At 39.4% G+C, this 11,895-nt stretch overlaps 2 protein-coding genes across 3 annotated transcripts; one reads left to right on the forward strand and one right to left on the reverse strand.

Annotated features, from left to right (window-relative positions):
- The first annotated feature begins 1,714 nt into the window (after positions 1-1,714).
- LOC143368755 (fibroblast growth factor 1) lies at positions 1,715-9,158 on the forward strand. 2 transcript variants are annotated; one of them, XM_076811810.1, is made up of 5 exons: positions 1,715-2,131; positions 3,771-4,016; positions 7,139-7,326; positions 7,465-7,568; positions 8,679-9,158. In XM_076811810.1, exons 2-5 carry the CDS (start codon positions 3,799-3,801, stop codon positions 8,865-8,867), a joined length of 699 nt encoding a protein of 232 aa, XP_076667925.1. In that variant the 5' UTR covers positions 1,715-2,131; positions 3,771-3,798; the 3' UTR covers positions 8,868-9,158. The 2 variants fall into 2 exon arrangements, with proteins under 2 accessions (XP_076667925.1, XP_076667927.1); XM_076811812.1 differs by lacking the exon at positions 1,715-2,131 and having other exon boundaries at positions 3,753-4,016.
- On the reverse strand, positions 9,143-11,541 carry LOC143368756 (uncharacterized). The gene is made up of 4 exons (XM_076811813.1): positions 11,082-11,541; positions 10,681-10,800; positions 10,519-10,605; positions 9,143-10,428 (listed from the first exon to the last, which is right to left on the reverse strand). The coding sequence occupies exons 1-4, from the start codon at positions 11,152-11,154 to the stop codon at positions 10,286-10,288; spliced, it is 423 nt and encodes a 140-aa protein (XP_076667928.1). The 5' UTR covers positions 11,155-11,541; the 3' UTR covers positions 9,143-10,285.
- Between the last annotated feature and the right edge of the window lie 354 nt (positions 11,542-11,895).

Here is an 11,895-nt window from a genome sequence, read left to right on the forward strand (position 1 = left end):
CCACTGCTAAAGTCGACCGCGACCTATTTAAGAATTGCATATCAAGTCGTTACATTCCACAGAATATATATTCCTACAATCTTTGAAAGCATCAAAAAGTATAAACAAAGCTACAAAATTCTCTCTTTGAATTTTAAAGCTTTCCGTAATTCTATTTTCAATATCGTACCGCTTGAAAAGGAGTAGAAAATTCGTAAGGGAATCCGATATCTTTTACTATGTATGGCACAACTTTGTTCCATTTTTATGCAAATAATGTTTAGACGAACTAAAACTCGTTGTAGATACGGGAACAAGAAGTAACTAGCGTGAAAGTATCGAACGACAGGAATTCCGATGCTTTTGACCACGCGAGAGGATACGGTCGAACTCTGGTTCATCGATAATCCAGTTAGAAGTTTTGCGGCGAAAAGTAGTAGTTGCTTGACGCGTTGTGTGCGCGCATTGATCTAACCACACAACCGTTGTTACTTGTCAAGGAACCACGACATGCCCCGTAGCGGTTAACGAGAGCCCTGGAGGCCAGGCTTGGTTACATTGCGAGGGTAACAAGTTGGCTGAGCATATGATTAATGCACAGCATACAGTGGACATTAATTTTACATTTAATACGTATCATCAATGCCTAAGAAACTGTTCCTTCCCTTCAATTTCCCGTTCCTCTATATTCTATGCGGGAAGCTGTGCGCGTGACTCCGCGCACATTAATTACTGCTCCGACTTCCCCTCTTTCATCAAGTCATTACTATGGTTATTCTGATGTCGTGGGAGTTAATTGTCGCGTATGATTAACATAAAACTGCGCGAAGGATATCTGTATCACAGGCAAATAATCGATGAGGTGTACAATATCAGTGTACAACACATAACAGAGGACACAAAGAAGAATTTGCAAATATATTTTAGAGATCACATCCTGATGCTTTGTCACACATTGCGGAAACTTGACTGTAACGACCATTAGCACCTTCAAAACGCTGAATTTAAATTTTTCGAGAACAGGAAGAAAATAACACCACCTCCGATTAAACTATCAAGCTGCTAATCCACTTAAGGAGTTATGCCTAGTCAGCTTTCGAAAAGGAACGCGATTTTCGGGAATTTTTTGTGGAATATCTACTGTATATTTTTTTACAACTATTCGCTTATTTTAAAAGTACATATATGCAGCAACTCTCAGTAATTTTGTTATAAAAAAATATTAAAAAATGAACGAATGACAACCATTCTCGCGGAATGGCTGTTACTCGTTTATTTTTTAATGTTTTTCAATAATAAAATTACTGAAAGTTTCTCCATACATGTACTTTCAAAATAAGCGAATAGTTGTAAAAAATCTACAGCAGACATTCCACAAAAAATTCCCGAAAATCGCGTTCTTTTTCGAAAGCTGACTAGGCACAACCCTTTAAAGCAGCCAATTTGAAAATCCATCCAAACCAATAACTACCCGCGGAAACAGGACCTACAAATCAAAAGCAAGCGAAGGTGCGAGCAAAAGCGTCCAACTAAATAGTAGAATCGCTCCAGAAGCAGACGCTTGACCGGAGATCTGTAATGGGTACTGACAAATCGTCGTGCCAAACGCGAGCACAGCTTCAGGGAATGCAACGGTGAGTAGCAGACGTCAACATTCGCTGAAGCATCATTAAATAGACAGATGCGCGCGTGTTCGGTGACGCTTCTTCGGCCCAGAATCAGGCGAACGCGCGCGGACAAAAGATCATTCGCGTTCTTCAGGTTTCACCGCGTGTCCCATTTTTAATTTAGTCTACCCTCGAATTGCTGACCACCGCTGACTACGCCGTCTACCAATAGACCGGCGTCATATCCAGTATTATCCAACGAAGCTCGGCGGAGCCGGCTCAGTCGTCTGATAAACGTGGAGCACCCAGGTAGGTGCGTCTGCACATCCATCGCCGGCAGTGGAACAATGTGTTGCCGCTCGCGGGCCCCGTGAAACGGAACACGACCTGTTCAATAGATGCTGGGAAGTGTTACGAAATCAGCTTGATTAGCCTCGACTGCCGTGCTTTTTCGTTGCAACTGTGCGCACGACGGTCGCGAGGCCGGCCGGCTGAAAATCAGCTTGGAACTTTTGGTGGGAAACTCCACTCCCGGCTGGCTCTAGGTGAGTTGCGTCTTAGAAGGCTTAGAATGTTTATTTAGCATTTCATTGGTTCTAAAAGCAGCTTTATTGGCGGGTTGCACGTGCAATGGGATAGATCGCGGAGGGGAGATTTAAAGTTTAAGTCTCTAAAGTTTTTAAACTGCTGGTGATAGAAGGTGGCAAAGTATTCGTCAATTTCACTCGGTTTCTGCTTTCCTAATTGTACTTGGCGCGTTGGAAAGTGAGTCGTGAATTTCAAGTAAATGTTTAGAAATCTGTAGGTTTGGTGCGCGTTGCGAAACGTAGAATAGTGTCTCTGGGTGCTTTGGGTCTTTTCATTTTTGCTATATGAATTGCATCATTGGTAACGAGGAGCTTAGTGTGTTCAGTGGCAGAGAGGAGAGAGAGCTGATGTTTCGATGCATAGTGATGAGTGAATTTGTGAAATTGGACTTTTGATAGTCTCTGACACGAAAAATAGAGTGAAAGGAGGGCAGGTGAAGACATTCCAACTAAATAGAATTTTTTAATTCTGCTTTCAATTCATCGTTTTTTAATATTACATTAAACTGTGCGGTGGCGGACCAACGTTCTGCATCGTAGTTATAGATGAATTTCGATTTTGTGTATAAGGATTGTATTAATTGGGACAGAAACCTGGATTTGAACACTAAAATCTGTAATTGGACATTAACAGAGCGAGACCACCGTTAGTCCCTTGTACTCGTTCTGTTTATTATCCTACAAAGAGGAGCTTCCGTGCGCCATTTCAATGGGAAAAACAGAATTTAATATCGAGTGTGCGTAAAGAGAACGTTCCACAATATTTATTTTCACGAGACTTGGATTCGCTTGTGTTAGACCATACGTTTACAGTATGTGAATATCATTCTTTCTAAATAACACTATTCTTATCACCCTCTAACACAGTATGATATTATAATTCATGTATTCAGACTTGAACGACTTTCCGAGCGTACAGGGTGTTAAAAGAAACTCTAGCTCGGTGGAGGTTTGTAAAACAACTGGTTGCAAAATTGTGTGTAACATTGAAAATTAATGTTAATTTTGTTTTTACATCAACATGACTCAAAAATAGGGCAAATGGCTTCGTCAAATACATGGATCACTTTATCCGTGCTAAAACTTCATGAATTTTTTTTTAGGAAACGTTGCGTTTGCGACTTATGGTTCCTTTTAGGCTTTCCCTCCTTTCAGCGAGCAAAATATGTTGATGTAAAGAATAGAAATTAAAATTCATTTTTCGAACATTCGTTGCAGCCCTAATCCAGAGATGTCGATTCACCCGTGAAAGCAGTGACCACCACTTTTTTAACACCCTGTAAAAGTTTTTACACATTATTCACAGCGGTTTTTCGAGACAATCTTTTGTTTCAACAGACCGAAACTACCGCTAATCCTAAACCGTACCATACTCCGTTAGTTTTGACGCTTAATCTTAATCATTTACTCGTGTTTCGTGATCTCCAGATGTGACGAAAGAAAATATCGCGCAGAAGTAAACGCAAACAGGGTGAATTAAAGGATGAATCGTTACAACCTTAAATGCTGTTTCATTTAAGGGACAAACGATTGATACGCAACAAAATCACAGTTATTGATCGTTTTTCATCCAACCGAGGCGCGACGAATGTTCCAGAGATCAGGGTAGAAGGAACTACGAGAAGATGAGTCTTCGTTGGATCCACGAGAATCTGGAGGCACCGACATGCGACGAGGAATGCAGCGACATCGATGACAGTTGCAGCGACGACAGCTACGATTCCGATCTATCGATCGGCGAGGAGAAAGGGCCGGTGAATGAAAAAGAGATCAACGGGGATCGTAGAAAAAAGAGAGAAACAAGGAGGCATCCGACCACCACTGTAAAGTTCAACGAGAACGGGTATTTGCCAGTAATTAGAAGCTATCGATAACTAAGAGCGGATCTTGTCAACTTTGTTTAAGTATTGATCAAGCTAGAATCAGTTCAGCAAGTTCGGACTAACAGTTGAACTAATCCAACACGAATTTTCCAATTAGAACACCGTCAATAATTAAACCGAGTCCGATGGTGTTCGTACGAAGCGAAGTGTTGCGCAATAATTAAACCGGGAGTAATTAAAGTGTTTCTCGAGTAAGATTTCGATAGCTTTGGAGGCTTAATGATTGCACGAACGAGAGCCTGCGATGCAGTATTAAATCTGGCGTGATAACATCGGCACGTTCCGCGTGGTGTTGTCACACAGGATTTGTAATCGTTCACGTTGCCTCGGGTTTGAACGGTCGGAGCTGAACAAAGCTGGCGCGGTTGTTTGGTAGTGACGTTTGCAATAATGCACGAGTTTCGGACAGTGATGAGAAAGTAATGCATATTTTACAGCAAGTTTCCAACGCGGCTAAGTCCGCGAGCGTAATTTCCCTGCAACGCGCACAGGACCGTGCATTCATTAATCACTTGAATCGATTAACTCTCCACCCTACGCGCAGCGAAGTTAATCGTTTAAAGTTTTCTGTTATTCCCGAAGCCGCTGGCTGTCTTGAATGTCGCCGGCAATACCTCGGAACGGGATTAATTTATTCGTTGAAAGGGAAACGGGTCAGCGATGGGTTATAAAGGAACAACGCGGAACGTAGGTGATTATTATGGTAAACAAGGAACCGTAACGAGTTCATCGATCACTTAACCGGATTTATTTTCTACTCTGCGCCGTCGTAAAGTCAGTTTAAATTTATCAATCACCCAGGTGTTCCACTTTATAGGTTGTTGGGCGCCACGTAATTCAACGGTTAATTAAATAATTGAGCGTTTCTATTGCGAAGACGTTGAAACCATTTTTCTTTTAAATTATTATACGTGAGGGGTAGGTTCTTGAAATTATTTAAAGAATAATACTCGATGGGTGCTAATTGTTCGATAATAATAGTGTCTTGAATAAAGCATCCTTGCACCTACAACTTCACCACAGATTTAACAGATTTCGGACCACGATCTATGCACACAAATTCTACCTCTCAACTATTCCGCGAAAGAGTAACAATTTCAAGAAAATGATCGATTCTGCGTAGGGAAATTATTTATATGAAGATGCAGGATGAACCGCAAGCATCTAGACAATGCAATTTCAACAATGAGCGATGCAAAAAAAGAAGTGCAGCCTCCCGGCGAAACGAGATGCACCTTGATCGCAACACGAGGTACAGGCGGTCACCCCTCGATACGCGTGGCGATATGCAATCATTGATCACTTGACTCGATTAACTTTCTGCTCTATATTGTTTGCAGGGTCACTAGGCGCAGTAGGCATGCTTCGCGTTATATATTATTACCCGGCATTCGAGCACCGTGGTAACCACCGAGACTGCAATTCCGCCGCGAATTGCATCAAAACGCACACGCACGGCGCGCAGCGCAAAATTAGGATCGACGTGCACGGCCGTGCTCGAGTTTCGACAAATAGATCGAGCACGTTTCCTACGTGCAATTAACGGGGGCGTCTTCTTTCGCGCAATCTTCAGACCTAATTTCGCCAGTGTTGAATTTTAAATGCGCGGAATTCCGTTCCACATGAGCAGCCCTACTTCTTCTAAGTCCTTCTAAATCCTTGCGGTATTATTTAGTAAGATATCACGTAGTCGTACTGATTTCTCAACTGTTTCTGTAAATGCGGAACAGTATCGTCGATTTTTAATTTAGAGCAGTTGGGTAATGCGTGCCAGGATATATTTTGTTTGTTCCTGCGCAGAAGGTGTGTCGGTGTCTTGTCACTCTTGATAAATGTATGGGAAATAATGTATTCGGGTGTCGTTACTGATGCCATTAGCTTGATTATCAATCGACGCTCCGGTTTTCGTGGATGAAGTTCGTCGACATTGCTCTTCTTCCCCCGGAGCAACTGTTTAAAATTAACGGGGTTGGAAAATGTCCACGATGCAACGAGGCACGCTTCATTCACGAAGCTTGCTGACCTGAAAAGCCGATCGGCCCATTTTTCCAAACGTAATGATACGTTATAAATAGCGCACCTCCGTCTGTCGGTTCACATTAGAGTTCAATATTCCATCGAACCCCGTCTTCGTGGTATATATTTGTTTCGCCAGTCGCAAACAATGCGTTCGTGTCGAAAAGGGAGATATTATGAATCTTTATAAACACCGAGAACTCCATACCCAACAATTTAAACATCTAAATCCCTAAATCAGTTTATTAAACGCGATTAAATAAGTATTCAAATGAAGGAAATTCTAAACATCTATTATAGAGTGATTTTATCGCGTGATTATCTTCAAAATAAATTTCCAGTTTATTTTACTGACGAGGGAAGATCCCGAACCCGGAAATTCAACATATTCTGAAACTTTGTGAATATATAGGGGATTTCCTCTTGAATACAACGCAATTTTTGTTTGCTGCCCAAATTCACTCGAAGGGGGTGAAATTAACCCCTGAAAATTCAGCTGTTTTTCAGATTTTGTGTTACAACTCGCGAACTCTAAGAGATAGAAAAAAAGTTTCACCACAAAAGTTACTTCTTTTAATTAGATCTATCATTTGGTAAAAAAAATATGTTACAGTTCACGAGTTAAAACACAAAATCGGAAAATAACCGGATTTTCAGGGGTTAATTTCACCCCCTTCAAGTGGATTTGGGCAGCAAACAATAATTACGTTTTAATTAGGAGGAAATCCCATACGTATTCACAAAGTTTCAGATTTAAATTTCCGGGTTCGGAATGTTCCCTTGTGAGTTATATTTATTCCACACAGTATCCTATTATAAATAAAATGATTTTGAATTTCGACCGTAAAGAATTTTTAAAACTTAAAAGTAAATGTTATCGGCGCACCGGTTCGGTCTATTTTTTTAAAAAGTATCCTATTATGATAGACACGAATGAACTCACTGAAATCAATGAAGTCAATTCAAAATGGAGAATTGTCACCGTATACCTATGCATATGACTGGTACTATATTTAATCAGTCAAAGTGCGTACGTACTATCGAAATGTTGAATTGTCTGTTACAGGACATCGCGTTACATCACAGCAGAATCAGTTAAACCACCGCTCTGCGTAATATGGGACCCGCGGAAACCAGCACAAAATCCTATATACAATTGTCTGGTAATCAAATTATTTTGTCGAACTGGTTACCACCTTGCTATCTCTGATTCCGGACGAGTTCGCGGTTTGGGTAGCACTAACGAACCTCATGGTAATTATACTAATATTTGTAAAAACTCTGAATAGATAAAAAGACTCCGTCAATAATTGCAAGTATTCTAGAAATAACGTATGCATGTGACATTTAAAAAGGAGGGAACATTTTCCACATATTTCTATGCATTTCCAGCGCTGCTTCATATTATACCGGTGTCATTCGGGGTAATTCGAGTACAAAGCGTCGAGACTAGTCTGTACTTGGCTTTCAACAAGAAAGGTCGTTTGTATGGAGAGGTAAGAGTATGAACTCGACTTACTTAAAGTAACGTCTTTGAATTTAAGCGTCCGAAATATCGACGTATTAGATATTCGTAAATTCGAAGACGTTCATTGTGATGGATGACGAGGGTGTTTGTCGTGAGTCACTAAAGTGTCATAAAGTCTTACAAAGAGCAGCTATCTTCCAAAAGTATTACTCATCGCTGTGCTCACATTACGTGTTAAAGTTTAAGTTCATATCAAGTTTATCCTGCTCATCTAGTAATTGGAAACTAAGGTCATCCTCACCCCCCACTAAGAACATTAATAGATATCCACGTGGATCATTCGTGACCCACGATATATACCAGAACCTAAGCTGTTTTTAATGGAACAAACTGTAGGTACTCCTTAATTGAACATCCTAGCAAACCATAGAAACGGAAAATTATCTGTCTGGAATGTTTCACGTACAATCTGAAATTTGACATCGTACTGAACATATTAATCCAACTGAATAAAGCATAGTAGGGTTTGTCGGTTTTTAAAAGCCGGGTTTAAAAACCGCTCTTTTTATAAATTTGTAAAATTCGAAAACCGGTTTTTAAACTAAAAAAAAAGGGTTTATGTAGGTACTAGAATTAATATGTAAAAATGAATTAATTGTTTAATTAAAAACGTTAACATTTTGACTTGAAATCGCCTAGGACACAAGCATATTGTAGTAGGTAACAGTTGACTATAAAACTAATCTTCATGAGTTCATATTTTTGGGAGAAAAATAGTAAATGAAGTAAAGATTTATAATTTATATTTTGTACAGATTTTAGTTATTTTAGTTTTTTTTCGTTTGGTTTTGTATACAGTGTATTTTATTTTGTTACATTTTTATAATTCCATAAATATTTTTTAAAAAAACTGAAAATTTGTAAAATATGTACAAATATATTTATTTTCTATTTTAATATATTTTTTGTGAAAATTCGAAAACCGGTTAACTGTTTTTTGGGAATAGTGGAATTCGAAAACCGTTTTTTTTCAAAAGTCGGTTCTTGTATAAACCCTAAAGCATAGCTCAAAACTAGCATAGATAATGCAGAATAAATGGGGAGGAAAGGTGTAAGACATACTTCTAATTTTTCACAGCCAAATATGAACAAGGATAACACAGAATGGGAACAATGGAACGTTGGTTCCTACGATGCGTTCCGTTCACGAAAATACGCCAGCCAGGGATGGTGGATAGGGGTTAAGAAGAACGGACGACCGAAGCCGGGACCGAGAACACGCTGGGGCCAAAAAGCTATACAATTTCTAGCGATACGACAAGAATAATTGCTACGAATTTTATTGTAAATTAATCGTTTTATTAAGCCGTCGAAAAGGCGACGTGGATCCGAAGAGGAATTGAAAAATTTGTACCGACAAAACAGCGAATGATTCCTTTGCGCGTGAATTGACGATGGAACAAAAATCAAATGTATCATATACAATAATCGAACGAAAGTTTGGTAAAAAAGAATCGCGCGAATCCTTTTCTTAGCAACGACGGAGAACAGAATGAAACGAGGAAAGATGATTCGCAGAATAAATAAATGATTTCATTCAGCTTCCAATAGAATATAATGTTTATTATAACACTGTGTTACTCAACAATGGAATAATTTGGGATTGTGCATTCTGCTTGTGCCCTTCAACTGAAACTCTGTCGCAAGTTGCAGTTTTATATTGCAGTACATATTTTCTTTATTCTTTTTCTTTAATCATATTGATCGTTGATCGATTATGCTGCGGGCAAAGTGTCGATAGAGTTTTATCGGTCGTTACGCGAGCCGTTTATAGTCACACTTCGCTCGCAGCATTCTTACGAACGTCAACCTATATTTTAATATATATACTATAATTATATGTAATATTTAATATTTATATGTAATTGTATATATATATATATATATATAACTATTTCTTATCTCTTTTGTACACCTACACGCATTGCATACACGTATATCGAAACTCTTAAGCGAAAGCCTTCAATTAAAAAACGCTGGTGTTTGATTAAATACAGTAACTACAAACATTTATTACCCTTGCATCTTATTCCAGAATATCAAATGCGCAATTAATCTCAATGAATGCGATTGAATGCCAGAAATAAACGTGAGAACGTAACAATCGGCCATGAGCTTTAAGAGTATCGTTCGATTCTTACGATTAAAAGTGCTTTCCTCCCTTTTATTTTTTATAAATTTCTGCCATTTCTATATCAGATCGTAGTTATTAAGATTCATTACCCGTGGCTTTTCAAACAAGTGAGAACTGAGTTGTGTAAATGCAAAATGGATTTCTTTGGCAATATATAATTATTATAAGCACGTCGCGTCGTAAGCTAGAAGCGTATGCAGTGACTGAAGAAAACTATGAATTCATAACGCGCAGATTCGAAGTCACAAATTTTTAAATGTACGTGATCCGATTGCGCGTTTAAATGAAAACAAGCGATATCTCTGCTTATAGACGACTCTGCCGTAAAAGGTATGTACGGGTCGACGGAACGTATATAGTACGGAGCAAGCATGATATATTAAACGATATTTAAAAAATTGTTATGTCTACAGCTATTTCACTTTTCTCTCGTTAAATAAGGCAATCGTAATTGTAAAATGCACGTACATACCTTTTACGGCGGATTTACCGATCACATTATTTCAACATCCCTGTTTCTTCAATTTTGTGTCTAGTTTCGGGACATTGATTCACTTTTTCTTGATGTTGGGGTTCGTAGATTGAAAAACACTAGACGCCGACATTAGATTCTCAATGTATTGGCTCAGTACTTGATTCTCGCTTCGCAGTTTCAGGTTTTCCTCCTTGACACTGTCCACTCTCTGGGACAAATCTGAGCAACGGAGAAATATATTTAGAAAATACTTTATACTGTTTACACCGCAGTGCTTTCGGAAATCATGTATTTCATCAATTTACTTGCCGTCTAAAGTGTTCTGAAGCTCGAGCACTTGGGCGATCAACCTCGCCTTCTCTTCCTGTTCATCGGGGCTGATATCCGGATCTAGACCTGCAGCAAGATCACTTTTGTTACTCGTTTAAATACATTTTCGGTTATTACAGTATCTAATACCTGGAGACTTACTGTTGGGGCTACAGCTGCCATTCGTGAAAGTAGATGGAATGGAATCCATGCTCCGTCCTCTGCCTAACGCGTCAGATATGTGGCAGCTGTTATCCAAGACCTCCTCCTCAGGAATAATCACTGGGCGCGTAAAAATATTTGCATTTATCATTGCTCCGAGCCAAGAGAACTTAACAACGTAAATGGAAATGAATTGGAGTAAGCGAAAGATTACTAACAAAATTGACTTTTAACGCTGAGTTATACAATTGCAGAAGTACAAATTTATCAGATTTCAGAAATATTTCATTATTTTAGTAGTTTAATGAATACAAGAGGGAAGTACGAACATGTGATGTAGCAAGAGTGTAATAACGGAATTAGGAGAATTGGGTCAAAGATAGACACGTGAATCTTCTTACCCTGAGGATCGTCGTCGGCCAACGGTATGCTGTTCATGTCATCTTGAAGCTTGGCTGTCACCGACGCAGACATCTTGACGCCGAAGATTCTTCGTGAAAGAAATAACACGGGACAGGCAAACCTGCGCGCAACGTTCGACGTTCGACCTGAGTTTATCGATTTCTACGCGAAACCCGAACAGAATTAATAGCACGTTTCGCGAACGAACATAAAATATAAACGATCGGTGATTAGCTAGCTGATGGCAACTACCCTGATCGTAAACTACCTACATATATGAATGAAATTTTGTAAGTCAGTGATAACTATTTCCGTGATTCAACGTCGTTTGACATGCCTCTAAGTAGTCGCCATTTACTTCTTCCCTGACACCTGCAGGTGCCTCGGTCTACTATCGCTTAAACTTATGGTTGAGTTAGTTCGATCAGAAATTGTAAATTTATAGCGAATTCGGTATCTCGCACTGACTCTGCGCGAGTGCCAGAAAATGAATTGGATTGGTTGTTTCTGATAGAGACGAAGATAGATCTATAAGAATCGACCAATTCAAGTAAATTTCTGGCACCAGCTCAGAGTCAGTGCGAGATACCAAATTCGCTATTAGGATAAACTGACTTACGAGGCGTTCGTGTCGCCACAGACGAGGTATAGGATAGACCTATCACCATCGACGAAGTATAGGAATCCTATATCTGGTCTGTGCTATCACCCAAAGCTATTCTGTCCCTCGGTTATCCGTGTCCGATAATAAGGGAGTGGAGCATAGGATAAAATTGAATATTTTAGTTTTAAGACAAGGAGAATAATAGTAAT

Source organism: Andrena cerasifolii, chromosome 5 (genome assembly GCF_050908995.1).
Source record: "Andrena cerasifolii isolate SP2316 chromosome 5, iyAndCera1_principal, whole genome shotgun sequence".
Classification (NCBI taxonomy): Eukaryota; Metazoa; Arthropoda; class Insecta; order Hymenoptera; family Andrenidae; genus Andrena; species Andrena cerasifolii.

What these genes read in the sequence shown, in the direction of transcription:
- LOC143368755 (XM_076811810.1), top strand. Translation starts at nt 3,799, where the DNA reads ATGAGTCTTCGTTGGATCCACGAGAATCTGGAGGCACCGACATGCGAC. An exon ending in GTAAAGTTCAACGAGAACGG is followed by an intron (nt 4,017 to 7,138) that starts GTATTTGCCAGT and finishes TGTCTGTTACAG; the next exon opens with GACATCGCGTTACATCACAG. An exon ending in AAGGTCGTTTGTATGGAGAG is followed by an intron (nt 7,569 to 8,678) that starts GTAAGAGTATGA and finishes AATTTTTCACAG; the next exon opens with CCAAATATGAACAAGGATAA.
- LOC143368756 (XM_076811813.1), bottom strand. Translation starts at nt 11,154, where the DNA reads ATGTCTGCGTCGGTGACAGCCAAGCTTCAAGATGACATGAACAGCATA. An exon ending in TGGCAGCTGTAGCCCCAACA is followed by an intron (nt 10,606 to 10,680) that starts GTAAGTCTCCAG and finishes ATCTTGCTGCAG; the next exon opens with GTCTAGATCCGGATATCAGC. An exon ending in GCTTCAGAACACTTTAGACG is followed by an intron (nt 10,429 to 10,518) that starts GCAAGTAAATTG and finishes TCCGTTGCTCAG; the next exon opens with ATTTGTCCCAGAGAGTGGAC.